This window comes from Grampus griseus, assembly GCF_964374135.1.
Source record: "Grampus griseus genome assembly, chromosome: 19".
Classification (NCBI taxonomy): Eukaryota; Metazoa; Chordata; class Mammalia; order Artiodactyla; family Delphinidae; genus Grampus; species Grampus griseus.
In genome coordinates this window covers 57075097-57102894 of record NC_139013.1, presented here as the reverse complement: position 1 = coordinate 57102894, position 27798 = coordinate 57075097, and the positions used below count along the sequence as shown (strand labels likewise).

Genomic DNA, 27798 nt, shown 5'->3' with positions numbered 1-27798 from the left:
TCTAGATTGAAGTGAGGGCAGTCAGTGAGGACAACCTCCCTCCGGTTATCGGGTCCCCGGGGAACAGAAACAAGATGCTCAGGCTCCTGGGGTCAGGCAGGGGTCATCCGAAAGCCTCGGGTCTCTCCGTCCTGGTCAAGCAGATGTGCGGGACCCTCCGCAATCACCCGCTGACGCTGGAGCGATGGTGCTCTCAGGGCGCCTGCGTACAGACCAAGAGGAATGATGCTCGTAAGTAGAGCTTCCAGATGCAATTTGCTGTCTGTCTCATTTTATGGTGTATTTCAAAGTGGGGGACGGTCCGGAGCCGGGCAGCTCGGCTTCAGGTTTCCACATTGTCTTTCCCATGGGAGACGCGGGCCAGTCCTTAAGCTCAGATTCCCAGGGCCATCAGGAAGGCGAGATGCTCGGAGCAAGGCAGGTAGCAAGGGCCCCCCCAGACGAGCTGTTATTACAGCCCCCACGGAACAAGCCATGCTGCCAGTCATTAGGGCTCCAAACACCAGCAGAGAACATCTCAGCAAACACGGTAACTAGGTCGGCAGCCAGCTCGGTCCAGAGACTGCCCTGTGTCAGCCTTGCCCCGGTGGCGGTGTCCTTGGTGCTCTGTGCCCTTGGACTCATCCCTCCCTCTCTCTGGGCCTCAGATTCTTCCTCTCTCAGATACGGGGGCTGCATGGACAACTAAGTTCACCTCTGACGTCAGTATTCCACACTTTCCAGGTTTCGGTGGTTGGAAGAGCCTGGGCTTCGGAGTCAGTCTCCGGGGGTGTGTGCACTGGTGACTTTTGTCAGAGGTGAGAGCTGGTGGGTTGCTTCACCTCCCCAAGCCTCAGTCTCCTCGTCTGTAAAATGGGGTGATGAAATGCCACCCAGGGCCACCTGAAGATGAAACGACGTGAGCACAAAGCCGGGCACACACCGGGCTCTCGGCAAACACTCTTAGCTCTTCCCAATTAATCCGTTGGTCCACACCTGAGGCTGATGCCAAAATCCCCGTCTTTCCGCTGTTCTAAGCCTCTCGTTTCATGCTCCCACCAGCGCTGTGTGATAAGTACCATCGTGATCTGCCTTTTACAGGTGATGAAACTGAGGCTCAGAGAGGTTAAGAAACTTGCCAAGGGGCACAGAGCCACAGAGTGGTGGGGCCAGGACTCCGGTCCACGTGGCCTGATGCTCTTCATGGTCACGGAGTATAAAGGAGGGGACAGGTGCTGAGAGACAGTTGTGAAGACGTCCACAGTGAAGTGAAGAAAACCGAGGTGAAGACCCACTTTGTACTGAGCAGTACTTTTGCTTTTTCGGAGAACTCTGTGTATGTTTCTGTGAGCTTGGAGGAAAGCGCCAGAGGCTGTGCTCTAAACCAGCCAGAGGCAGCTGCCTCTGGGAATCGGGGTGCGCGGGTCTTTCTACATGAGTGCAGACCCTTCTCTATGGTTTGAAACTTGCAAGGAGTCTGGGTGGGGCCTGAGGTTCTGCATTTCTAGCAAGCCCCCAGGGGGGCTGCTGGTCCGCGGACCCCACCTTGAGTGCTGGGTAACTGAAAGAGCGGGGGTTGGGAGTGACAAGGCTTCTATTCCAGACCCTTCCAGGCAGGGTCTGGTGTGGGTCCTGGGACTCTGGTTTCCTTCTCTCTGAGACCTGTAGCAGCCCCCCAGTCCACAGTCCTCCACCGCCTGCCTCCCCGGGGCTGGGCTGGACCCCCAGGCATGACTCCCTGTGACCACGCTGTGACAATGACCACAGATGAGAACCAACTCGGCGCAGCGCAAGGGCGGGAAGGAATCGGTTCCTGGGCGTGGTCCGCGGAGGAGGTGGCGCGAGGGCCCCGCCCACCAGGGGCGGCGTTAAGAGGCCGCGGGCCTGGTGGCCCCAGGCTCCACGTTGGGCCAGGTTCCCCCGTGCTGGCTCCTCTGGGACCGCGTTTGCAGGTTTCTGTCGCCCCCTCTGAGGCTGCAACGGCGCCCACGCACCATCAGGGGCTCCTCTTCCCTCTCTCTGCCCCCAGTGCATGCCTTCTGGAAGGGCCCGGCCTCGGTGCCAAGGGGGGCCCGGCAGTCCCCCATCAACATCCGCTGGAAGGACAGCGTCTACGACCCCCGGCTGAAGCCCCTCAGGGTCTCCTACGACTCGGCGGCCTGCCTCTACGTCTGGAACACCGGCTACCTCTTCCAGGTGGAATTCGACGACTCCACCGAGGGGTCAGGTGAGCCTGAGCTGGGGTCGGGGCCCTTTGCTCCTGTCACTCCGGAGAGTGGGTCACGGGGTCGGCAGAGAAGAGGACGAGGCACGGAGAACGGCCGAGGCTGGCGATGGGGACGGGCAGAGTGATGTTCACCTTAAAGCTGGTGTTGCCGACCAGCTACGTCACACGTCACTGGGGACAAAACTCTGAACGGTGAGGGCCTCCCTGGGGGGTTACATTCCAGGGGCTGGAAGGCAGAAACAGTGAGCTAATAAAACGTACACTGCACTCAGAGGGGAAAAGCAGAGTGGGGTGGAGGAGAGAGTCTCCGAGGTGAGGAGTTCTGGAAGGAACAGAGGAAGGATGGTGGCCGGGCGTCCGGAGCCTGGGAACCTCGCTGGTCCTCGTTCAGAGTGAGACGGGGCAGTGACCTGGCTGATGTCCAGCTGCTACAGGAGGAAGAGGGGAGGGGAAAGTGGGGAGTAGGGACGAGCCTGAGCCTGGCTGGGGGTGTTGCCAGTGGCGGAGGGCTGCAGGGCCGGTGGGCAGGGAGGCGGGTCCCGGCGTCCTGCCAAGGGCTGTACTCGCACCATCTCGTTAAGCCTCACTGGCGGGAACCCTCACCCGTGCTGGGTGGATACTCTACAGGTTTGGGAAGTTTCCTTCCACTTCTCTTTTACTTGTGGGGACTGGCTGCCGGATTCCATCTGGTGTTTTTTCAATTTTTTCTGGTCTGCCTCTGAGAGTCGGGAATTTGCAACGGGCGGGGGGTGCCTACGTGACCAGCCCCCACTGAGAACCTTGGGCACCGAGTCTCCTATGGGCAACCCTGGTGGGCTGCACTCCACACGTGTTGTCACAGCTCGTTGCTGGGTTTCAGGGTGTGGCTTATGACACCACCAGAGAGGACTCTGGAAACCTGGTCTCCTCCAGACACTCCCTCTCCCTCTGCCGTTGTTGCTCTTGCACCCTTTCGCCGTGGTGAGTCTTAGCCGTGCATGTGACTATACGCTGAGTCCTGGGAGTTGCAGGGAACCACAGAACCTGGGGACGCCAGACACAGCCCCCAAACCCAGGTCCTCTCCAGGAAAGCCCTCGGTCCACTTCCTCCCATATGCCCAGTCGTCTTGTTCACTAACCCATGGCCCCAGTGAGGATGTAAACTCCACGAGGGCAGGATCACTCCTACTGGACACCGCAGGTGCTCGGTAAACTGGTGGATGAATAATGAATGTAAAGTTAAAGGTAGAAACGAGTCAGGCAGAGGGGCTGGACGGCAGTGGGGGCCCAGCCTGAGCCGCCCCAACTCTGATGGACCAATGGCTGCAGCATGGCATGGAGAGCCCTTTTTCCCTGTGATAGTCCCTGTGAGGTGCTTCACGCACACCGTGGCTCAGAGTTTCCAGGGGTCTCTTTCCTCATCTCACAGGTAAGAAGGAGCCCATGTTTCCTGAGCACAGCCTACGTGCCTGGAATGGCTCTCACAGTATCCCTCAGGGTTGCTTCTCACGTAGGGCTTGCCAAAGGCAAGTGGACAGGAACCCCAACTCTGATCGACGCAAACCAAAGCATCTTCTTGGAAGGATAAGATTACCTCAAAGAAGAGAAGGGAAAGTTGGATGTTAACCAGATGTTAACCAGATCTTTTTTTTTTTAAGATTTATTATTTATTTATTTATTTTTGGCTGCGTGGGGTCTAAGCTGTGGCACGTGGGATCGTTTGGCGCGCAGGCTTCTCTCTAGTTGTGGCGTGCGGGTTTTTCTCCCTGTAGTTGTGGCGCGCAGGCTCCAGGGCATTTGGGCTCTGTGGTTTGCAGCATGTGGGCTGTAGCTGAGGCCTGTGAGGTCAGTAGTTGTGGCGCGTGGGCTTAGTTGCCCCTCAACATGTGGGATCTTAGTTCCCTGACCAGGGATCAAACCCACGTCCCCTGCATTGTATGGTGGACTCTTTACCACTGGGCCACCAGGGAAGCCCCTAACCACGTCTTTAAAAGCACAGGGACCAGGCCAGCTCAGGGATCTGGGGAGCAGAGGTTTATGCATTTATGTACTTAGCGTGCCAACTTTTTTTCTGCCTTTGTTGGTCTGTTCCAAGCCCAAATTCCCAAGGAGCAACTAAAATTGTCCTTTCAGGTTTAATACGGTTTATATTAATTTTTTTTTAATTTTACACAGCAACTTATCAGATTGAATAAAGAATAATAGTTCCTGAACTTTTAATTGGTTGGCTAATAGTTGTGTGAATATACTAGTCATTTTGAGAAAAACAGATTTGGATGTAGATGCGTTCCTATCGAATCTATACTCTTCCTGTATAATTTTTATGTGTAGTCAAGGGTCTTAGGGACATTGTTACCGAATGCAAGTTCATGTGCCCGACAGACAATGAGGCCAGAGAGTACCGAAATGTCGCAGTGTGGAGCAGAGAAAGGTTTATTGCAGGGCCAGGCAAGGAGACAGGTGGCTCGTGCCCCTCAAAAAACCCCAAACTCCCTGAAGAGTTTCAGCACATTTTGTTTAAAGGCCAGGAAAGGGAGGGGCGTCCCAGGGGATGTGATCAACTTGTGCGCAATTTTCTGATGGGCTGATGGCTCTGGGAGGTCCCGAGGCTATGTGCTCAGGGTCATCAATTAGTTCATTTCTTCCTCATTTAGTGGTGGTTTTTAGCATCTGAAAAACTCAGGAAATATGCATGAGATACTATTATCTGGGTACTTCAGAGAGGAGGTATAGCAGAGGATCTAGGGGAGAGGTCGGTCCCGGGAAGGCCCCATAGGGTCCTTCTCAGTTACGATATCTCTATAACAAGTTCATTTTCCTTTAAGTCAAAAAATGTGAAAAACTTCGAAGGTTACTTTGGACTTTCGTATGTATATGGTTAAGATACCTTTGACAAACTAAGTCAGAGTCCCAGGGGAAGAGGACTGGTGGCTGAGCTTGGAGTCACCCTGCCCCTCGTCGGCGGAACACCCAGCACCCTGACCAAGATCCCCACCAAGATCACACACCCAGGGACGCGTTGGTCCAGGGGAAATCGTGGCACTGTTTCTAAAAGGGGGAAGGTATGCTGGACAGAGAGACATGCAAACACCCCCTTTCAAAAGAGCCCCGGTTGGATGAACAACAGCCCGGCACAGACAGATGCCGCTATGGAGGGTATGAGCATCCTCATTCTTCTCTTTTTTTTAAAGATTTATTTTATTATTTATTTTTGGCCACGTCGGGTCTTAGTTGTGGCACGCGGGATCTTTCGTTGCGGCTCGTGGGCTTCTCTCTAGTGGTGACGTGTGGGTTTTCTCTTCTCTAGTTGAGGTGCGCGGGCTCCAGGGCACGTGGGCTCTGTAGCTTGCGGCACACAGGCTCTCTAGTTGAGGCGCTCGGGCTCTCTAGTTGAGGCGCTCGGGCTCAGTAGTTGAGGCGAGTGGGCTTGGTTGCCCCGAGGCATGTGGGATCTTAGTTCCCTGACCAGGGATTGAACCCGCGTCCCCTGCATTGGAAGGCAGATGCTTTACCACTGGACCACCAGGGAAGTCCCCATCCTCATTCTATGTAAGGAGGAACGGAGGTTGCAGGTGGGGCAGGGAGAGTGACGGTGGAGGGGAGGCTGGGGGCATCCGGTTCAGGCCCAACTCCTGCTGATTCTAAAGCCCACGTCGCATCACTGCGTCAACCGTGCACTGACACGTCCAGACACAGCCGGGTCAGAATCCTCCCTCTTGCGGCTCTGCCTCCTTCTGGGGGGATCTGTTCCAGGTGGGGGTTTCCCAAACGGGGCGACAAGGGCGGGCTGCGGCATGGGCCGCTTCCCAGTAGGGCGGCGCTAAGGGCGGCACCTCTGTCCCCACGATCGCCGCATTGGCCCCAGGCTGATGGCCGTCACCCAGCTCCGGTCGCTCGTGTGGGGTGAGGCCATCACAGTGACAGGCTGAGCCCGCCTGGAGCAGGAGAGGACCGAGAGGGGAGGACCCCAGGGGTACGGTCCCCAGGAGAGAGGCACGCTCCCCGTGCTCTCCTGGGAGCTCCCACCTGGCGGTTGAACCTGAGCTGACCCCGGCATCCCCCAATCCCGGTCGTTTTCAGATTCAAGGCCTTTGCGCCCTGTTGCAGCCAGGCCTCTGTGCCGACCAGGTCCTGACCCCCGCCCTTTCGCTCCTCCAGCACGTTCTCAGTCGGGTTCCAAGGGCCCCTCCCCGCCCTGCCACAGACGCAACGAATTCTCTGGGTGTCTCTCCCTGGCCGTATAAATTATTTGGATAATCCCCCTGGGGCTCACGTCCACACAGGCCAATCTGGTTTTACTTTACTTGTCATTTTCCCCAAAGCCCAGTTTCCTCTTTCTTTCTCTCCTGCTCAGTTTCACATGCCCCACCCACCCACGCCCATCTCCAGCCTCTAGCCACCTCTGTTCAGATTCTCTGTCTTCTTTGTTCACCTCCAATGGAAATTGGAAGGTGCCGGGAGCAAAGGAAATGGAAAATGCAGCTGAAAGACGGGAAGAACTAAGAATAAGTTTTGCAGTAAGAAAATGAGAATCGTGAGACACTTCCATAATTTTTAATTTTAAATTCATTGACAGAAACGGAAAGCCTTGGCGGCAGGAAGGGAAGTGGGTGGAGAAGGTGCACGGTGCAGAAGTAACTTTGCACAGTATGTGAGCACTTTGGTCAGGTCACACCAACAGGTGAGCGCAGGAAGGCTGAGCAAACCAGATCGGGGAACTGAGGACATTAGGGTTCCAGCGGGTGAGGGATAGGAGAGCTCAGAGATCAAGGCCGGTCAGCAGCAACGACGATGAATAACAGAGGTGAAGGCAGCGGCTCTTTCCAAGGAATGTGAGACTGAAGGGCAGGGAAGGAAGGGCTGGCAGAGGGTAGGAAGCAAGAAGGAACATAGCGCCGGCTCCAGACAGACCCCGTGGTCACACCCCGCAAACCCGTCACAGGCGGGGCCCCCTTGTCCCAGCACCCGAGCGATCCTTTTCCTAAGGAGTGACAGTGCCGTTTCCACCCGATGGGCAGTGTAGGTGCAGAAAGTGGGGTGGAAGGTCAAGGACCAAAGGCCACAGATAGATCCTGCTGTTCCTTGAGGAGACGCCTGTGTTCTCTGAGCCAGGTCCTAGGTTACCACGAGCAGTGATGTCGTTACTGCTGCCAGGTGCTTTTGAGTGCCCATTACACGACAAATCAATGTGCAAATCAGGGTACTTTTTTTTTTTTTTTTTGCGGTACGTGGGCCTCTCACTGTTGTGGCCTCTCCCGTTGCGGAGCACAGGCTCCGGACGCGCAGGCTCGGTGGCCATGGCTCATGGGCCCAGCCGCTCCGCGGCATGTGATATCTTCCCGGAACGGGGCACGAACCCATGTCCCCTGCATCGGCAGGCAGACTCTTAACCACTGCGCCACCAGGGAAGCCCCAGGGTACACTTTTGAAGGCATTTCATTCTCACAGTAACTCCAAGAGATGGGTTAATATGCCCATACTTGGGAAGAGGACATCTGTGTCCAACATTCAGATCAGGGCTGTTTCCAAATCCCACTCCCTCTCCGCCATCCACAGAGAAGAAAAGAAGCCGGGAGTCCAGGTCTTGCTGGCACTGTAGTGCCCGAGTCCCAGGAGCTCAGATGTTGCTCCCCCCGCCCACTTAGCCGCATGGACTGCGGGAGCCGCCTTCCCTGCTAGACCCTCCTCCTCTGGGGGCGGCTCATCTTCCTCCTGAAGGGCTCAGGGGGCGGGGAGGACGGTATGGTGGTCAGGGCCCAGCTCTGCAGCAGAAAGAGCTTATCAGCCTGGTAGTATAAGCTCGTTCCCTAACCTCTCTGACCCTCCGTCTCCTCCTCCGTCCACTGAGGTCGGACACCCACCCCGAGGGAGGATTAGAAGAGGCCCGAGGGAAGCACTTACCTCCAAGCCAGGAGAAGTGAGCGTTTCAGCCGTGATAGCTTAGCTTCACCTGCTGGGGCTCCTCCCAGATAAGACCAGAACAAGACACAGCTGTGCCCCTCTCAGGCCTCCTACTGGAGGGAACCCAGCGCCGGCCAGGCCCGGCCCGGCTTCCTCTGACTACGGAGGACTCTGTGGTTGGTGACCGCATCCATCGGCCGAAGGAGGAAAAATGGAAACTCCAAGCCTGGAGCTGTGAGCAGCCTTCCCGAAGGGTCACTCACTCTCAAGGACCCAGTGGGCACAGAGGTCGCGGGCCTGCTAAGGCTCCTTCCAACGCCAAAGTGGATTTTAAGCCGTTTGTAAAGGGGGGGCCAATAATGGCCTTTCAGCCTCTAAATGACAACTAATAAGGACGCCCAGCGCCACCGGGACAGGGTCCTGAGCGTGAGCTTCACGGAGTCGGCAGCGGGTGTACACAGCAGGGCCCGGTGAGCGGCCTTCGCTCCTGGAGTGAACGCGTAACTGCAGGTCAGTCTGATTTTAAAGTTCACAGACTTCACGTCCATCCGTTGGGGAATCTTCACCCAAGAAAACTGACTCCAGCACGAAAGCCAAAAGGGAGACGCCGGGAGAGTTTGGGGGTCCCTGCTGGAAAGGCAGGCTGGAGATGGGGCCGGGAGGCGGGTCGCGAACGAGGCAGCAGAACTGCTTTGCCATCTCCCAGCACCCTGCATCATCCCACGCAGGGCCCAGGGCCCAGGGGACCCTTCCCCCACGGGTCAGGCGGGGGGCCTGCAGTGGGCGTGAGCTGGTGCCTCCCAGACAATGCAAGGGGGTGGCAGAGGGGGCTGCATTCCGGGAGGGGGTCCTGTGCTGTCGGGAAGGTGACTGGGGCCACTCGGTCCACACTTGTTTCCTGGGACAGTTTTCACTGCAAATTCGTTCATTGGCATTCTGATTCTTAAAACCGTATAGTTTTCATCTTCATTCCTTGTATATCCGCTGTTTCTTCCCTCAGGTTCTGGGCGTGGGTATCTTGGGGGGCAGAGGTGTGATTTGGAGGTTGGGTGGAGTGTGCTTCCCCTCACCCGATCTGTGGAAATGATAATCCCCACCCAGGAAAACACGCCTCCCCCGACGGTCCCTGAATCCATGTCAGTCCCTCCCCGACCCCACACCCCAGCCAGGCCAAGGTCACCAGTGCATCGCACCTTCCCTCCCCCGGCCTGGCTTCAACTGCTGCTCCCTTAGGGACACAGGGTCCTCGTGACCAGCCCGGCAGCTTCCCTCTCCTCCTCCCTCTCTGCATCTCCCTAAACCACCAGCTCTTCTGCCCCGGAAAGGGGGCTGCCAGTCTTGCAGGGCAAGCCTGAGGCCCGTCTGGTGCCAACACACCCCTACCACTCCTGGGGGCTCATCAGCGTCGTGGGCAGCTGTCTGAAGAAACACCCCGCTTACCGGCATCGGTTGGGAGGTGGAAGGTGGACGCTCGTAGGACCGTGTGACATCCCTACCCGCCGTCGCACCCAGTGTGGTGAGCCCGTTCTCCCTCCGTCCATTGCCAGGAGTGCCCCTCACCACTGCTTCCGCAAAACCACCCAGGAATTAGCCATTCCTGCTCCATGCAAGGAGCTAGGATTGTAGATCTGCAATACAGCCGCGCAGTAAGCACCCTGCCGTGCCTGGTGGCGCGTTAGGTCCCAGGACCTCCCCAGACGCAGTCTCTGCTCGCAAGGAGATCTCAAGTTAGGAAATGCAGGAAAAGGTGCGTTGAAGGATAGACTACGTCAGGGACGGGGATGCAAGTGTCGCCTCCAGACCCCACCTCTCTAGGCAGACATCCATTTCTAAAGACTGGAACGTTCGAAGTCTGCTGACGAAGGCTCCCCTACGTGGCCACTGCCGGCACCTGCCCCTTTGCCCTCCGACCCGTCTCCCTGCTGACCTTGCGCTCCCGCCCCTGGGGGCCTTCGCAGGTCCATCACAGTGGCCTGCTCTGTCCCTCCAGGCCTCTCTGCCTGTTGCCCCTTCCCGCCTACAGCCGGCCCTCCTCTGCCCTCTTACGGCTCAGCTGAACCCCTACTTCCTCGGGGAGGCCCTCTCTGATGCCCCGCACCCCTCAGCTCCCCCTAGAGCACCCCGTCCTTGCCCACATGTCCACGACTCACTGCCTGCCTGCCCCTGGGAAGTCCATGCTCCGGGAGGGGCAGGGCTGCCCCGTGTCACCCTCTCCACAGCCAACATTTAGCCGCGGCTGTGGCACATCGTAGGAACTCAGGGAATATTTGTTGAATGAATGCATGGTTTTTCCTCTTTACGCTTTGTGGCTGGCCGAGCCCCTTCTAAAGGACACTCTCTTAAGATACATTTATCCCTCAAAGTCTTTACGCGCAGGTCCTGTCTTGGGAGTAATGGTGGCTATTTCCGGTGACTGCAGACCTCTGCTGGGATGATGAGATGGTGATCATGATGTAATAATAACCAGAATACGGTCGTAATAACAGAAGGTCCTACCACTGGTTGAGCTCCTCCTGGGTGCCAGGGGCCGTGCTAGGGGGCGTTTGGTAAGCACTCGCCACATTCTCATGGGCCTGGGGGCATCATTATCGTTTTAGAGACATCAGGCCTGAGGTCCAGAGAGATAGGACCACCGTGTGGGACACGCCGCCTGAAACCAGGATCTGTGCTCACGTGTGCCTGGCTTCAAACCCAGAGCCGATGTGTGGTGGTCCCAGAGGTTAGCTCCCCAAAAGCAATCTGACCTCCCTCATTTCTGGATTTTGGGGTACTGCGGGTGGGGTCGTGCCCCTCAGGCACCACCAGTGCACTGGCCGCCAGCTGTGGCTCCCGCTTTCCTGGAGAGAATGACAAAGACCTCCCGAATCCAGAGAACGCACGGAGAGCCTTTGTGCTCGTGCGTAGAGTGTCGGAGGGAACGTTGGTTAAATCCTGGAGGGGCACCAAGAACAGGCTGCTCCTCGGCACCATCGAGTCATTTGCAGTTTGGATTAATTAGAACATGTCACCCTGCTCTTGGACTTATTTTAAGCCCTAAGACAACCATGCCTGCCAACAGCCTGCTTATCCTGGTCAAAGCACCAAACTACAAGTTGACGGCTGTTATCAGCGGCTGTTGTGAGGACAGAGACAGTAGGATCTGGGCTTGCAGTCAGCCTCCAACATCTCTGTCCTCGGGGATGCAATTCCCCAGTTACACGTCGTGACACACCTGCTCCCAGAGACTGCCAGGGGGATGCATGGCCTCTGGTCTGTGAACAGCCCTGCGGATGGCAGAGTCTGGGGGCTGGTGAGCTAAAGGCCCCCTTGTCACAAATTGGGCTCGCCTGTTTTCTTTTTCTTTCTTTTTTTTAAAAATTAATTAATTAATATATATATATTTTTTGGCTGCGTTGGGTCTTCATTGCTGTGCACGGGCTTTCTCTAGTTGCCGCGAGCGGGGGCTACTCTTCGTTGTGGTGCGCGGGCTTCTCATTGTGGTGGCTTCTGTTGTTGGGGAGCACGGGCTCTAGGTGTGCAGGCTTCAGTAGTTGTGGCGCACGGGCTCAGTAGTCGTGGCTCGCGGGCTCCAGAGCGCAGGCTCAGTAGTTGTGGTGCATGGGCTTAGTTGCTCCGCAGCATGTGGGATCTTCCCGGACCAGGGCTTGAACCCGGGTCCCCTGCATTGGCAGGTGATTTCTTAACCACTGCGCCACCAGGGAAGGGAATGACTCTGACGCTGGTCATTATGAAAGGTCACTGAGATTATTTCATCCAGGGCAGCCGCCTTAAGCTGGACTCCTAACTTTCCTGGTGGGAAAAGGTGAGCGTTTGGCTTGAACCCTGCCACGAAAGTCGAGGGGCTGGACCCAAGCAGGCCTGGGGCGGAGTTGCTGGGGGACCTGGGGCAGGTGATGGACCCCTCTGAGTCTCAGTTTCCTCATCTCAAAATTGGGCCAGCAGTAGCTGCTCGCAGGGTCACTGTGAGGGGCGGTCCCTGGGGAAGGTAGGGTGCTTTGCACTATGCCCAGCGTGTAGCGGGCGCTGGGTGAATGCTGGCTTGTCACTTAGTACACTCAGAGCTCATGCTGACTGTCCACAAGGCACTGGCGATCACGGGCACCGACAGATGTGGGTGCACAGTGCCCGGGACGCAGGAGATGCTGACCCGTGAGAGCAGATGAGACCCTTTACTCATCCCGTCGCACAGACGTGCCATGGCTGCCGGCTTTCGTCCTTTGGGTGCTTCCAGAATACCGGGCATTCTGCTGAGAACTTTGCATTGAATCCTGGCAACGTCCCATGGAGTAGGTGCTAGGACCCTCCCCATTTTACAGGCGGGGAAACTGAGGCTGGGAACAGTTTAGTAACCGGACCGAGATCGCCGCGTTCGGAGGCGATGGCGCCAGCACCGACCCAGAGCGCACCCCCGACCACCTGCAGAAACGGGGCACCGTTCTCCGGTTTTTCAGCAGAGACGCTGGCACTCGGCTAGTGGCTGTCTTTGCCCATCCATCTCATTTTAGAGACGTCGTTCCAGAGAGTGTTCTGTCCCTGACTTGAAAGATGCTCGAGATGTACAAGTCTGACGCCCGAGCTTGTACTCAAGCAGCTCCTGTACAGTTGATGCGGTTTCTCTCCTGAAATGCCTTTGAAGGAGGGAGGCTGAGGGCATCACAGTGCCCGGTTCCGGGTGCACCACTGACCGGCCGCAGGGCGCCACTGCAGCCCAGCCTGTGGCACCAGGGCTCCTCTGGCCACGCCTCCCCTCCCTCTTCGCTTCCCCCCTGAGATGCTCGAGCTGTGCTTTCCTCCTTATCTGCATCTGCAGGTCACAGAGCTAGCGAGGGGCAGCAGCCTGCGGGGTTTGCTGTGAGTTTGCTTGGTCCCAGCTCAGGGTAGCCCCCGCCCGCTTACGTACGACCAGGTGTCAGCCTGCAGCCGGACGGAGAGGCCCCACCGAGAGGAACCTTCCTCCCTGCAGGCCCGATTCCAAAGCTGACCTCCGTCCACATTCTCTTCCTTCAACGGGCAGCTGTCTTTGGGAAGCAGACAGGAGGGAGTCCCCGTGCGAGAGGCTGCTTCTCGGAGAATTCTGGGGGCAGCTGGATGCGGGGAGAGTGTGGGGCCCTGGTCCCTGGGCTCCAGGCCTGCCATGAGGGTGACCCTGGCAAAGTCTTCACCTGCCGGAGGCGGGGGCATTGCTCGTGCCCGGCCCCCTCCCCTCCCCTGCTCTCTGTCGGTGGCCACAGTTGGGAGTGGTTTTTCTACGACGTTATTTCTGGCGAGGTCTGCCCGACACCCAGCTGGTGGTGGGGTTTTGCCTCGTGCAGTTGGTGTCGCTCTTTCTGGAGACCTTGTGTGGTGTCTACACGTCAGAGTCCTCAGATGCTTGAGCTGGGAGGGACCACCAGGACCACCTAGCTAGGAATCCTTGCTTTGTTATTACGTGAAGGAGAGCCCAGTCCCTGAAAAGTTACGTGGCGTGTGGTCACCACCATCATTGTCATCACCGTCTGACCGCACTTTATGAGGCCATCCTGCCAGCACTGCTCATTTCACAGGTGGGACAGCTGAGGCTCTGAGAGGCTGATCCACTTGCTCGAGGTCACACAGCAAACGCACTAGTCAGTGCATTCTGGCGGTTCCAGGTGTCTGCTGGCCAGGGCTCCCACCTCCCCGTCCAGCATGATACACAGTGCCAGACAGGAGTGGCACAAAGATGGCACTGCTGGTGTTTCAAGCTTCTGTAATTTCCTCAGATGATGTTTTGTACTCAAGGCGCGGGTTTGGGCGTCAGACCTGGCTTCGAATCCTGGCTCCCGTGCCCGGGATTACTGACAACCTCTTTAGCCTCTCTTAGTAAATTCAAAAACAACACAAAACTACAGAGGTCAGTAGGCTCATGTATCCTCACCCCTCAAAGGAAAACAATCACCCCCTTGTATTCTCATTCACAGAAAATCCAGTAAAGTCTTGTGATTTGAACCCAACGGGGAGGTTTTCTCTCCACCTCGGCTTCTTGCCTGCAGAACGGCTCCTCCACACCCGTGGACTCAGGCTTCCTGATTTACTCTGATTTTTTAGACTTGCGGGGGGATGAGATACTTCTCTGTATGTTTTTCAAGTGAGATATAATTTGTGGGTGTTCAGGAGAATAAAGCCATAGAGCCTCATGACGAGATGCCCGTAACGACGTTCTAGACCAACGCTTTCAAGTGAAGACAGACAGCGAGAAGCTTCATGACTTGATTGAGGGCAGAATAATGGGCTGAATCTGTTTTTCCAGTTTACAGTTCACTGCTTTCTGCTACCAGTACCTTCAATGGCAAAAACAAAGCAGAAGCACCCCTACCAGTCGTATTTGACCCTTTCAGCAGCGTCCGTCACGTCACTAAGTGTCGTCCCTGCTTTTGCCGCGTGGAGGAGCTGATGCAAGCAACGCCCACCCCTCCCCCCACCCCGGGAACTCACGCCGTCGCTGTGCCAGTGTCCTCCAGCCCTGTCCGAGGACCCCAGTGTCACACTACGCTCACCTCGAATACAAGCGGATGTCCAACCGTCACCATTACGTTTGTAGCACTTGGTGGTGGCAATCTGTTAGCAAAGTGCAGCTGAAGACCGGCTAAACGCTGTGCATCAGGGCCCCCCCGGGAGCTCATTCAAATGCAGGCTCCCAGCCGTGGCCCTGGACCTCTTGGGACAGCGCCCATGATCCCACAGTTCAGAGCAGATGCCGCCATGACAGGTGCTCAGGGATGATGAGCCTGTGTGCGTCACGCTGACAGCTCTTGGGGATGCCTCACCAGGAATTCAGGGTGACTTAGAAAGTGGTCATACAGTGAGGCTAGACCGAGCAGGGGCTGCCTGGAGATCAGCCCTGGTGGGAAATGTTACACCTTATTATTATTTTTTAATATTTATATATTTTTTAAATTTGGTTGCACCGGGTCTTTTCTGCAGCAGGTGGGCTCCTTAGTTGCAGCATGCAGCCTCCTTAGTTGTGGCATGTGAACTCTTAGTTGCGGCATGCATGTGGGATCTAGTTCCCTGACCAGGGATTGAACCCGGGCCCCCTGCATTGGGAGCGCGGAGTCTTAACCTCTGCGCCACCAGGGAAGTCCCCAAAATGTAGTACCTTATATCTCAGAATCTGTTTATTTAAACATCTTGCTCATTACCTATTAGCTTATGAAATTATTTGGTGATAGAATTTTATCTGCTCTTCTTTCATTTGAAAGACATCTCTTTTTTCTTTTCTTTCTTTTTTTTTTTTTTTAATTAAAGGAAGGTCTGGAAATCTTATAGGACCCGCACGGCACGCATCTCCAAAATGGTTTTTCTTTGCCTTCTTGCCGCCTGCAATTGGCTGAGGCCCCTACTGCCACCAGGTGGCGGCACTGGCATCTGCATCACTCAGGTGTTTCCTGTGCGCTGCCGGGGGCCCGCCGGGACCAGGTGATGGGGTCAGGTGACAGGGCAGACAAGGTCCCACGTTTCAGTTTGTGGTTTCAGCAGAACATCAGTCACTTGAGAGCAAAATCGAGTAACCCCAATGTAGTCAATGTCACAGCAACCCCACAGTCAAGCAACTAGACTAACACACCATTTCCACTGCTTCACCTTCCAGGAATCAGTGGTGGCCCCTTGGAAAACCACTACAGACTAAAACAGTTCCACTTCCACTGGGGAGCAGCGAACGAGTGGGGCTCAGAGCACACGGTGGACGATCACGTGTACCCGGCAGAGGTTCGTAGCAGCTGATGTGTGGGGACTTCCCGTGTGCCAGGTTCGATGTCAGGTGATCAAGCATCCTGGTTGCTCAGCACGGATTTCCTGGGACACGGGACCCTTAGTGCTCAAACCAGAACCACTGGCCACCCCACGCATTCAACCTCACGGCTCTCCTAAGGGGAGGGTACTGTTAGCGCTTTCAGCGAACAGGAGAAGAGACAGGCTCTGAGTGGAATTGTAACTTGCCGAAGTCAGGCAGCTGGGATTTAGGAGCAGCGTCTGTGCTCTTAGCTCTCGCTCAGCCACGCGCTTGCTGCTGGTCGATGAGAGGCGAGAAGCTTCCTGTCCTTCGAGGCATTCAAGATCTTATACTGAGAACAGAAAATCTTTACAATAGAAATTATCTTAAGACAAAGGGATATTTGCAACATTTCCAAGTGGGAGTCAGTAAAGAAAAGGAGTAGAGATGAAGGTCAGGAATTGGCTTTGGGTGGTTATGGAGTGGTAAGCAGTGCCTTACTGGTGTCCCCCAATATTTTATTATGAAATGTTTCCAACTTACCAAAAAAATGAAAGAACTGTATAGTGAGAACCCGTGAGGTTACCACCCAGATCCTGTGATTGACGTGTGGCAGATTCACTCTGGGGCGCCTCTGTCCACCGGCCCTCCCTCAGTCCACCCACCAGCCACCTGGATTTTAGAGGAATTTCAAGTTCTGGACTGTTCTTGTCACCATTGTTACGGAAGTAATACCATGGTTAAAATAGACCGACAGTCCAGTCAAACCAGAAGGGGAAAATCACTGCGATCACACGGCCAGAGGTGGCCTCTGGGGACAGTTGATAATTAGGGACTTCCATTGATTGTTAGAATTACACACATTTTGACAAATACGACAAAAATGAAGGAACAGCGGCTTGCAACACACTTGCTTTCAGTAAACCTCATTCCTCGTAGTAACTGTGCACCTGTACCTCGGTTTCTGGTGAGCAGCCTTTCAATAGAGGAGTCTGCTGCCCCCCAATAGAGGGGGCAGAGCTTGGGACCCACCAGGGGCTGTCCGTGAGCCAGGTGGGCGGGGGCTGCCCGACTGTCCCGGCCATGCCTCCGGCCCATGTTGGAGCGGGCCTTTTCCTGTGGGGTTTGGGAGGCCAGGCCAGCCCCACAGGTGGGGGTCCATGAAAGAGGAAGGCTGTGGGTGGGACCTCAGGCCCAGCTGTCCCTACTTCTGGAAGACCACGCGTGACAGTGGGTGGGGGGTTGAGGTGAGCTTCGGGAGGGCAGGGGGAGGCCACGCCACACTCACGGTCCCTGGTGTGCGTGGCCAGGAGCACTGAGACTTGTTGACAGGTGCCACCTGGAGCCACGTGGACCCCGCCCCCCTGGCAGGGCCGCCCGGGCCCTGGAGTCCCGCAGCCGCGTGGGGGAGGGTCTTGCTGACCACGAGAGGCTGGAGGACTTTCTGGGCCGAGTCCTTGTGGACTCACGGCCTGGGTCACCGTTCAGAAGGGCCTCCACCACCACGCGTGTTGGAGCAGCACCTGCGGACAGACACCCAGGCCCCTTCCTGGTTCTGAGCCAAACGCAGCATCGGCCCACGTGCCCTCACACAGAACCCAGGGGTCCTGGTGCTGCCTCTTACTCACCAGGGCCCAGGAAAGCCCGTTCCCCCAGCCTGTTTCCCCGCTGATTTAAATCCTTGTCATCTGGTCCGTAGCGATGCTGATGTGGGACTTAGGAAAACCAGCGGAGGGCGTGTGAAGAAAGGACATAGGTGAAGTTCAGAGGAGGGTGACAGATGGAGAAAAATGCCATTTGGGGGGCGTACGTAGGTTCAAAATGATCCGTTGTCTATCTGAAACCCAGATTTAACTGAGAGTCCCATATCTGACCTGGCAGCCCTCATTCAGGGCTATCTGAGCAGTAGCAAACAATTCCACCACCCACTTCTGTTTGACAAAGTTAAAGCGAGCCTCCTCCTCTCCCCTAGAAATGCCGAGGCCCTGCTTTCTGGGGTTCGAGCGAGCTTTGGCTGGGGGAACCGGCCTGCAGCCGTGGATTCATTAAAAGCATAACTCGGGCACGTGTCAGCCACACAGAGGGAGGAGCGGCGGGTTAAGCTCTCTCGGCTCCGTGGTGATGGAGGGAATTCTCTTCTTCTGGGTTCCAGCTGCATCTAGTTCACTGGAACGCTGTGAAATACCAAAACTACACGGAAGCCGTGATGGGAGAGGACGGCTTGGCGGTGGTAGGCGTGTTTTTAAAGGTAAGCCTGCTGGGGCGCAGCTCTCCTCGTCAGATCTGCTCTCTAAACAAGGTCAGCTTAGAGTGACGTGTGCTTGTCACCCTGTCCCCTGCCCTGTCGCGTGACGGCTCGGCGTGCCGCGCTGTGCAGCTGGGGGCCCGCCACGAGGCGCTGCAGGAGCTGGTGGCGGTCTTGCCGGACATAAAACACAAGGTAAGCTGCGTATTTTGAAATCAACATAATTGGAAAAGCGACATTGCTTAGAGTGATGACTGCTTCGCCAAAAAAGTAACCAAAAAAAGGAACCAGTTGGGTGGAAAGAGCGTCGCAGAGAGGGTCTGAGTCCAGTTCTGGATCTGGGACTCCCTGGAGCTGATTCCAGGTGTGTCTCGAGTCGGCTCACCGACTTCGAGGTGTTCCTGCAATTCTCGGGCCCTCCCTCCTCAGCGTAATGGGGTTTCCCAACATTCGGCCATTCAGGCAGCATCCTGGAGGTTTTTGCCTGTCTACCCACCTGGGGTACTATTAGTTACTTAGTACTTTTTATGAAAGTGATCCACTGTTTAAAAATCTTTAGCCTTGTCCCAGGCAAGAGCATCCGTTTGCAATAATGTTTGTTTTAAAACCAATTGAAATGTGGACTTCCCTGGTAGCACAGGGGTTAAGAATCCACCTGCCAATGCAGGGGACACGGGTTCGAGCCCCGGTCCGGGAAGATGCCACGGGGCAACTAAGCCCGTGCGCCACAACTACTGAGCCTGTGCTCTAGAGCCCGTGAGCCACAGCTACTGATCCCGTGTGCTGTAACTACTGAAGCCCACGTGCCTACAGCCCTGCTCCACAAGAGAAGCCACCGCAATGAGAAGGCCGTGCACCGTGACGAAGCGTAGCCCCCGCTCGCCGCAACTAGAGAAAGCCCGCGCGCAGCAACGAAGACCCAACGCAGCCAAAAATAAATAAATATTTTAAAAATAATAAAAAATATAAAACCAATTGAAATAAATTCTCAACTATCGGCATTTAAGAATGTCCACCTGCAAACCACCTGGTATCCTTAGGGTCAGCCCCATCCTGGGAGAACAGGGAGATGGGGCAAGGGGTCCTGCAGACGCACCCATCCTGCCCAGCTCCCCTGCACAGCTGGCTGCACTCAGCATAGCTCCGAAAGACAGCAAGGCCAGCAAGGTAGCTTTTCTCCAGTATCAGCTGAGAGAGGGCTTTGATGGAGAAATGGAAATTCCTGAAAACTGCAGTTTATTTGTTCAGCACCAAACAAAAGAATTCCGAGGGCAGGAGTCACCCGTGGTCCTTGGACGTGGGGACGGGTGGGTCTCCGACCTGTCTTAACAATGGCGAGAGCGGCTCCAGATGGGAGATGGGGGCCAGCCCTTCCTCGGCAGCCTCACAGGGGCTGTTTGATCTGTGTGGCACCCGCCCCTTGATGTTGACCTCCTGGGACCAGACCAGATCACCGCCCCCGTTGCCCCGTCTGCCAGCTCAGGAACTCAGCAAGGTCTAGGTGCTGGGAGCATTCATCTCCTCCCTGGTCCACAGCCAGAGTAAACCTGGACGTTTCCCTGGTGGCAGCCACCCCCTCAGGGCATGGTCTCCACCGCTTGGTGGGAAAGAAAGAGCTGCTGTGAGGTGCTATGTGCTAAGGGGTCTCTTTGCTTCCCCGAAGGCTCTGGGCAAACTTGCAGGAGGAACGGTGTTGGCAGGGGATGGAGGAAGCTGCTGGGCCCAGTTCTGGTCCTGATGCTGCTCCCTGGGCCTCCGTTTCCTCACCAGAAGAATAAGAGTTAGAATCTGAAGAGAGTAAGGTCCCGCCTCAGCGGGCAGGGGTCTGTGTCCCGTGGGCCGGGAGGGTGAGCGGCTCAAGTCATTTGTCACAGTCTGTGCTCCTTCCTGGGTCCCCCCAACGTCTGGGTTGGTTTTTAAAATGTTCAGCCTTAGGAGGCACCTCTGTGGTGTCCAGCTCTGTGGGATGGGACAGACATCCCGTAGCATCTGGGTTTGCCGCCATCTAATCACGTGGCTTTCGGAAGTTCTTATCTTTCTTTCTTTATCATGAAACAGACGTAAAGGCTGGTTCTGAAAATCCAAGATGAGAGCCTCAGAGGACGTCTGGCACGTCAGTGCCTATGGGGCTGGCGTCTGGGGGCAGGAGGGGCATTTATCTGTCGCCGCACACCCGCAGGTACTTTCTGCATCTTGTCCCATGTGCGTATGTGACCTGTGTCCTTCAAGAGTTGAGTAGACCACACGGTGGAATATTACTCAGCCATAAAAAGGAATGGAGCTCTGACACCTGCTACAACAGAGACGGTTTTTGAAGGCATCATTCTGAGTGAAAGAAGCCAGACGCAGATGATTCCATTTCTAAGAAACTTCCAGAATGTGCAGATGGGTGGGGCCTGTGGCAGGGTGAGGGCAGGTGGGCAGGTTAGGGGGAATGACGGCTAAAGAGTGTTTACTGGGGCTCTCTTCTTCTGGAGTTCTGTTCTGAGGTCACGAACATGTTCTAGAAGCGACAGTGCTGCGGGTTCGCGTGTCCGTCTGTGAATATACGAACAGCCGTAGAGTCTGCACTTCAGGTGGGCGGGCGCCACACTTTGGGAAGCGTGTTTCAGTCATGCCGTTTTAAGCCGTCAACTAGACACTGGTGACAGGTGGAGCCCGGCACAAGGTGCTTGGCGACCATCTGGCAGAGGGTCAATGTACCCGCTTCCGGCTGCCAGAAACTTAAACACCACCTCCCCGTGGCTGAGCGGTGAGTCAGCGACCGGGGACAAGCCGTCAGCGGCTCCTTGCTTTTGCCTTTGAGGGCCGGGGGGAGGGGTGCCCAGCAGCAGGGAGCCTCCTTCCTCGGGGACCCGAAAACAGGTGCCTCGTGCTGACTGTCTCCCAGCTTGCCCCGCATGCGGCTGGGCCCCTGGTTCAGGCTCCGCTCCGGCTGGGCACTGGTTGGTGTCCTGCTTCTCCCAGGGCTGCCCCCTCAGCCTTTCGGCTCGCTCACTTCACGGGGGGGCGGGTGGAGGCCCCGTCCTGGGCCCGTCAACCTGAGGGACCTCTCTGAGCCTTTCCCCTCTGAGCAGAAGCTGTCCAGGAGCTTTGCGTCCACCGAGGCAGAGACCAGCCAAGAGGCCCTGCTTTCTGTCCACAGCATCCAGACAGCAGCCCCCCAGCCCCTGCCTCTGTCGTGGGTTTCTACGGGGGTCCCCAGCCCTGGGCAGAAGCAGGGTGTCCCCCCTCCCCCCTCCCATCTCTCTCGTTTTATTAAAAAATAAATTTATTTATTTATTATTTATTTTTTGGCTGTGTTGGGTCTTTGTTGCTGTGCCTGGGTTTTCTCTAGTTGTGGCGAGCGGGGGCTACTCTTCATTCATGTGCGCGGGCTTTGCATTGTGGTGGCTTCTCTTGTTGTGAGGCACGGGCTCTAGGTGTGCGGGCTTCCGTAGTTGTGGTACATGGGCTCAGTAGTTGTGGCTCACGGGCTCTAGAGAGCAGGCTCAGTAGTTGTGGCGCATGGGCCTAGTTGCTCCGCGGCATGTGGGATCTTCCCGGACCAGGGCTCGAACCCGTGTCTCCTGCATTGGCAGGTGGATTCTCAACCAGTGCGCCACCAGGGAACCCCCCCCGCATCTCTTTTAATCACTTCCGCGTCTCGTGCTCATTCCAGCCCTGCGGCCTCTCTGCTGATCCCCCAGCCCATCAGGCCAGACCCTGCCTCGGGGCCTTTGCACTGGCCGTTGCTGCGGAGAAATCTCCTCCCCTTCACCTCCTCCGTGTCTTTGTTCAGACGTCACCTTCCCAGGGAGGCCTTCAGGGCCACCCCTCCTAAAACACCAGCCTATACTCCCCACATCTCTTACTTCACTGCCCTACCTTATTTTTCCCCATCACATTTATCACGTGTAAACTACTAGATGTTCTACTTATTTGTTCCGGGTGCCGTCTGCTCTCCTCCAGTAAAAGTGAGTTCCACGAAGGTGGGTAGTTTGTCTCTCCTGTAGCCCCAGCACCTAAGATAGAGTCAGGTTTACTGTGGGTGCTCGAGAATAGCTCTGAGTGAGTGAGTGATGGTGGGGCCCCATCAGGGTCATGAGGAGCTGAGAGACAGGTTTCTCCCTATGCTTCTCTAGAGCATGGAAATGAAGCAAACATGGGTTCTGAACATGGGGCTCCCAAGCAGGACACGTGCTGACGGAGCAGCCTGGAGAGCTGGGCTGACCCAGTCCATCAATCCCACCCCTCGCTGATGAGAAGGAAAATTCTGGCACGAGTCAGGGAATTCGGCCAGTGCGGGGCGTCCCCCTGCGCGTTTGTAATTGCCATGGCTCTCACGCTGGGGAGGTCTGCCAAAGAGAGGATCAGCTGTCTTAAAAGTGCAATGTTTTCTGGTGTAGCCGCTATAGAAAACAGTCTGGTGGTCCCTCAAAAAATTAAACATAGAATTACCGTGGGATCCAGCATTTCGACTTCTGGGTGTATCCCCCAAATCATTAAAAGCAGGGTCTCGAAGAGATGTTTGTACACCCATGTTCATAGCAGCTTTATTCACAACAGCCAAGAGGTGGAAGCCACCCAAGTGTCCATCGGTGGCTGATGGATAAATTAAATGCAGTCCATCCACACAGTGGAATATTACTCAGTCTTAAAAAGGGGGGAAATTCTGACCTAGGCTACAACATGGATGGACCTTGAAGATATTGTGCTGAGTGAGATACGCCAGTCACAAAAGGACAGATCCTGTATTATTCCATTTATATGAGGTCCCTAGAGGAGTTAGATTCATACAGACAGAAAGTAGAAGGGCGGGTGCTGGGGGCCGGGGGGAGGAGATGGGGAGCTGGTATTTAGTGGGGACAGAGCCTCAGTTTGGGAAGATGAGGAAATTCTGGAGACGGATGTGGTGATGTTTGCACAACAATGTGAAGGTACTTAACACCACTGAACTGTATATTTTAAAATGGTTAAAATGGTAAATCGTATGCTGTGTATGTTATTTGACGTCAGCTTTTAAAAGTGTGATATTTTCACAGCCAAGGTATACAAAAATGAGTAGCCTTAAAAGAAAAACTACAAGCCTGCGGTGGGCCTCCCTGCTCAGCGTGGAAGGGCCACATTCTCTTGTTACGGTTTCCAAACGTGACAACCGCGACCACAGCCTTTATCTCGGAGACATGCTCCCCTCCAGGCCACATCGCTGAGATAAAGCCAAGCGTGGCGCCCCCTCCCTGGCCTCCTCCACCCACCTGAGAGCCTGCGGTCTCCTCCCCCAGGACGCGCGGGCGGCCCTGGGCCCCTTCCAGCCCTCCTGCCTGCTGCCCGCCTGCCGGGACTACTGGACGTATCCGGGCTCCCTGACCACGCCTCCGCTCTCTGAGTCGGTCACCTGGATCATCCACAAGAAGCCCACTGAGGTGGCTCAGGACCAGGTGAGTGGCGCCTGTATCCAGCGCACAGAACTGCACGGGAATCCCTCCGGTTTGGTGGCTTCACTAAGATAGCGTGAACAAGCATCCTAGAGTTTCGTGCTTTGGTACCTTATAGATGTTCCTGCACAAGAAGAATCTTCCAGTTGAAACAGGAGCTCTTGGGGAGTGAACAGAAGTTCCCCATATCACAGGTCTTCTTCTGACCTTGAGATATTGGTGGTGAGAGGGAGACAGAGACAGAGAGAAACAGGGAGACAGAGATAGAGAGACAGAGAAAATCAGAGAGACAGAGATAGAAAGAGACAGACAGAGACACAGAGAGACAGGGAGGGAAGGTGGGGTGAAGGGAGGGAACTGAGGCGGGACAGTTATATGCAGCACCTTCTAATCTTAGTGGTCAGCCTCAGGCATGGAGAGTCTCCCCGATGAAAAATGCTTGGACGAGGCCAGTACTTGCTCTTTGGTCTTCGTTGGGGTAAGGCGACTTTAAAGAACAGAAGTGACATAATTGGGACATGGGTCCTTGCCCATATTGGGACCTCCGTGGGTGTTTTAGATGAATAAATTAACTAAGAAAGGGATGTCATAGATGAATGCTGGAGAGCTGTGAAAGAAGTGGGGTCACTGAGGGAGAAGAGAAGCTTTTAGAGTCTGTTCTGCTTCTTTGGCTGATAGAGCAGTAGGAAATCAAGACCGCAGAGGGTTTTCTCTCATGCTGTGCTAAGAAGTTATGGAACTATAAGTGCCCAGAGAAAATTCCAGAAGGATTGTATTAGTCAGCTATTGCTACAAAATGCTGTGTAACAAACCACCCCAAAACTCAATGACTAATAATAAGCATTTATTTTCCTGCTCAAGGGTCTCTGGGAGCTGGGAGAATCTGTTTTAGGCCATCGTTAGGGGTTGGGTTGGGTCCAGTGTCTCTCATGCTTCTTGGACCAGTGGCCACCCAGGGCTGGATTTCATGGCACATGACAGAATGCAAAAGACAAGCCAAACCGCACATGCACATTTACAGCGTCTGCTTGCATCACGCCCGCTCACATCCTGTTGGTCAAAGCGAGTTATGATGGCCAGGCCAACGCCAGTGGGGCAGGGAGGAGGTGAGTGTCTATTTGCTGAGCAATGCCCTAAGCTGTCACACAGATGTGCACCTAAAAGTTAATCCTGGTTGGACTATGGTCACAGATCTGCAGTGGTTCTTATTTTCTTTCTCATCCTTATTTAAATATTCTATTTTTTCTAAAATAAGTAGATATTACTTATATACTTTTTAAAAAGTTAAAGTATCTTTTTCTCTGGAAATCTCCAGAATCTAGGGAAAGTCTGTCTAGGGCACAGTTTAGCGATGACAGATATGCAGGAAGCATGCTCCACTGTCCCATCCTCTGCCCAGGACAGACATTTCTAATCGATCACAGCAGCATTCATCACGTCGCCTTCAGCTCTGTGTTTTCTGAGGACTCTTGATGAGTCCTTGGAAGTCCTTCCAGCCTTTCAGTTCTGTGAAACAGCCTCTAATTTTATTTTATTTTATTTTTTAAAATGAATTTCTCTGTTTTACTTATTTATTTTTGGCTGCATTGGGTCCTTGTTGCTGAGCGCGGGCTTTCTCTAGTTGCGGTGAGTGGGGCTACTCTTCGTTGCGGTGCATGGGCTTCTCATTACAGTGGCTTCTCTTGTTGCGGGGCATGGGCTCTAGGCATGTGGGCCTCAGTAGTTGTGGCACGCAGGCTCAGTAGTTGTGGCGCACGGGCCTAGCTGCTCCGCGGCATGTGGGATCCTCCCAGACCAGGGCTCAAACCTGTGTCCCCTGCATTGGCAGGCAGATTTCCAACCACTGTGCCACCAGGGAAGTCCGCAGCCTCTAATTTTAAAGTCATGGGATGGGGCTTCCCTGGTGGCACAGTGGTTAAGAATCTGCCTGCCAATGCAGGGGACATGGGTTAGAGCCCTGGTCTGGGATGATCCCACATGCCATGGAGCAGCTAGGCCCGTGCACCACAGCTCCTGAGCCTGCACTCTAGAGCCTGCGAGCCACAACTACTGAAGCCCATGCGCCTAGAGCCTGTGCTCCACAAGAGAAACCACCACAATGAGAAGCCCACGCACCTCAACTAGAGAAAGCCTGCATGAAGCAACGAAGACCCAATGCAGCCAAAAATAAATAAATAAAATAAATAAATTTTAAAAATAAAATAAAGTCATGGGATGATGCTATTTGTTTTGAAAGGCTGAAGGTGGAATGTGGGTGCACGTCACCCACCCTTCCCCCAAACCAGAACTGTTACAGACAGTAACAGTCCCTTGCTGGGACTTCCCTGGTGGCACAGTGGTTAAGAATCCGCCTGCCAATGCAGGGGACACGGGTTCCAGCCCTGGTCCGGGAAGATCCCACATGCCCTGGAGCAACTACTGAGCCTGCCCTCTACAGCCCGCGAGCCACAACTACTGAGCCCGTTTGCCACAACTTCTGAAGCCCACACGCCTAGAGCTCATGCTCCACCACAAGAGAAGCCACTGCCATGAGAAGCCCGCGCACTGCAAGGAAGAGTAGCCCCCACTTACCACAACTAGATAAAGCCCGTGTACAACAACGAAGACCCAATGCAGCCAAAAATAAAAATTAATTAATTTTTAAAAAGACTTAAAAAAACACATTAATTTAATAAAAAAAAAGAAAAGAAAATGGCTCTTGTCACCAAGACCCCTCTGTCACTCAACAAACGCATAATAAACACTTATTAGATGTCAGATGTTGTAGCAGGAGAGGGTGGGCAAGCAGGAGGGATGGAGGGGTGACAGAGCAGTGACCATAGTCTCTGTGCACTGCTACCCAGCAGGAAAATAGAAACGTAAGTCAATAGTTTTAAGGCAGAGTGGTAGGTGAGTATTACACCAAAATCCAGAGCAGAGCTCCCAACCCTCCCAGGGGGCTGGGGAGGTAGTGTGTGCACCCCCTGGATGGCAGGGACAGGCCTGCCAAGCAGGCTTTTCTGAGAGGCAACAAGTGGTGAAAACAGGTGCACACGCGTGGGCACACCATGCCTGAGTGCCTGGAAGAGCATGCCCCACACCCTACACAACTCCAGGGGGCTCTCCCTCAGCCATGCAGACCTGACTTGCTCAATAGGTGGTCACTATGCAGGTATAATCCCAGTTCTGTGTTTAATTAAGCGTGAAAGCTATTCTCACAGAGCACAGAGTATATTCCGAGAACAGATGTGATGATACATAAAAAATGGTCTCTTAGTTCCTGGAGTGCAAAGTGAATCAAATGTTACATTAGCATTTATAGTATATAAACTAGTTATCTATTGCCGTGTAACAAATAGCTCCAAAATTTAGTGGCTTAGTAAAACAATAATCATTTATTATCTCCCAGGGTTGCTGTGGGTCAGAATTCAGGTGGTTCTGGCTGAGGATCTATCTCTTGTGGAGTTGCAGTCAGATGTCAGCTGCAGTTGTTTGAAAGCTGGGGCTGGAGGATTCATTCCCAACGTGGCTGGCAAGTTGTACTGGCTGTTGGCTGGGAGCCTCAGTTGCTCTCCCCGTGGGCCTCTCCAGAGGGCTGCTTGTGAGTCATTGCAGCACGGCGGCTGCCTTCCCCAGAGCAGGTGGTCCAGGAGGCCAAGGTGGAAGCTGCCATGCCTTTTCTGACCCAGATTGGGGTCACCTCCACCATGTTGCATTGGTCATACAGGGCCATCCCTGATTCAGGGATGCAAGGGGACCACACACGACACAAGGGACATGGGAGCTGGTTCACGCCCCAGCTGCAGCCAGATTACTCTGCTTGCTCTCCGTTCCAGCTGGCCGCGTTTCGCTCACTCATGTTTACTGCACTTGGTGAAGAAGAGAAGACGATGGTGAACAACTACCGCCCACTTCAGCCCCTGATGAAGCGGGAGGTCCGTTCATCCTTCCAGCCACTGAAGACGGTGCAGGATCCTAAATTCACTACATCCAAGCTAACGGGTAGACCTGACTTTAACAGGAGAAAGTATTGTTTCCCAGGCTTCGTGTACTGATCATATGTAACCTCTGAAATTAAAAATGGAGAAAGAGGTCGCAGTTTTAGTCAGTGTACTTTGCAGTTGCAAGGAAAAGAATCACTTCAAAGAAGCTTAAGCAGGAATCTCTCTGTGGTCCAGTGGGTAAGACTCCACGCTCCCAATACAGGTGGCCTGGGTTCGATCCCTGGTCAGGGAACTAGATCCCACATGCATGCTGCACTAAGAGTCTGTCTGCCTGCCGCAACTAAAGATTCCACGTGCCAAAGCAAAGATCCTGAGTGCCGCAACTAAGACCTGGT

At 54.8% G+C, this 27798-nt stretch overlaps 1 protein-coding gene across 3 annotated transcripts; it reads left to right on the top strand.

Annotated features, from left to right (window-relative positions):
• On the top strand, nt 1-27798 carry CA5A (carbonic anhydrase 5A). 3 transcript variants are annotated; one of them, XM_082676243.1, is made up of 7 exons: nt 1-231; nt 2009-2206; nt 15696-15814; nt 17971-18066; nt 18196-18258; nt 23328-23483; nt 27296-27798. In XM_082676243.1, the coding sequence occupies exons 1-7, from the start codon at nt 75-77 to the stop codon at nt 27512-27514; spliced, it is 1008 nt and encodes a 335-aa protein (XP_082532369.1). In that variant the 5' UTR covers nt 1-74; the 3' UTR covers nt 27515-27798. The 3 variants fall into 3 exon arrangements, with proteins under 3 accessions (XP_082532369.1, XP_082532371.1, XP_082532370.1); XM_082676245.1 differs by lacking the exon at nt 27296-27798 and adding an exon at nt 25844-26079; XM_082676244.1 differs by lacking the exon at nt 18196-18258.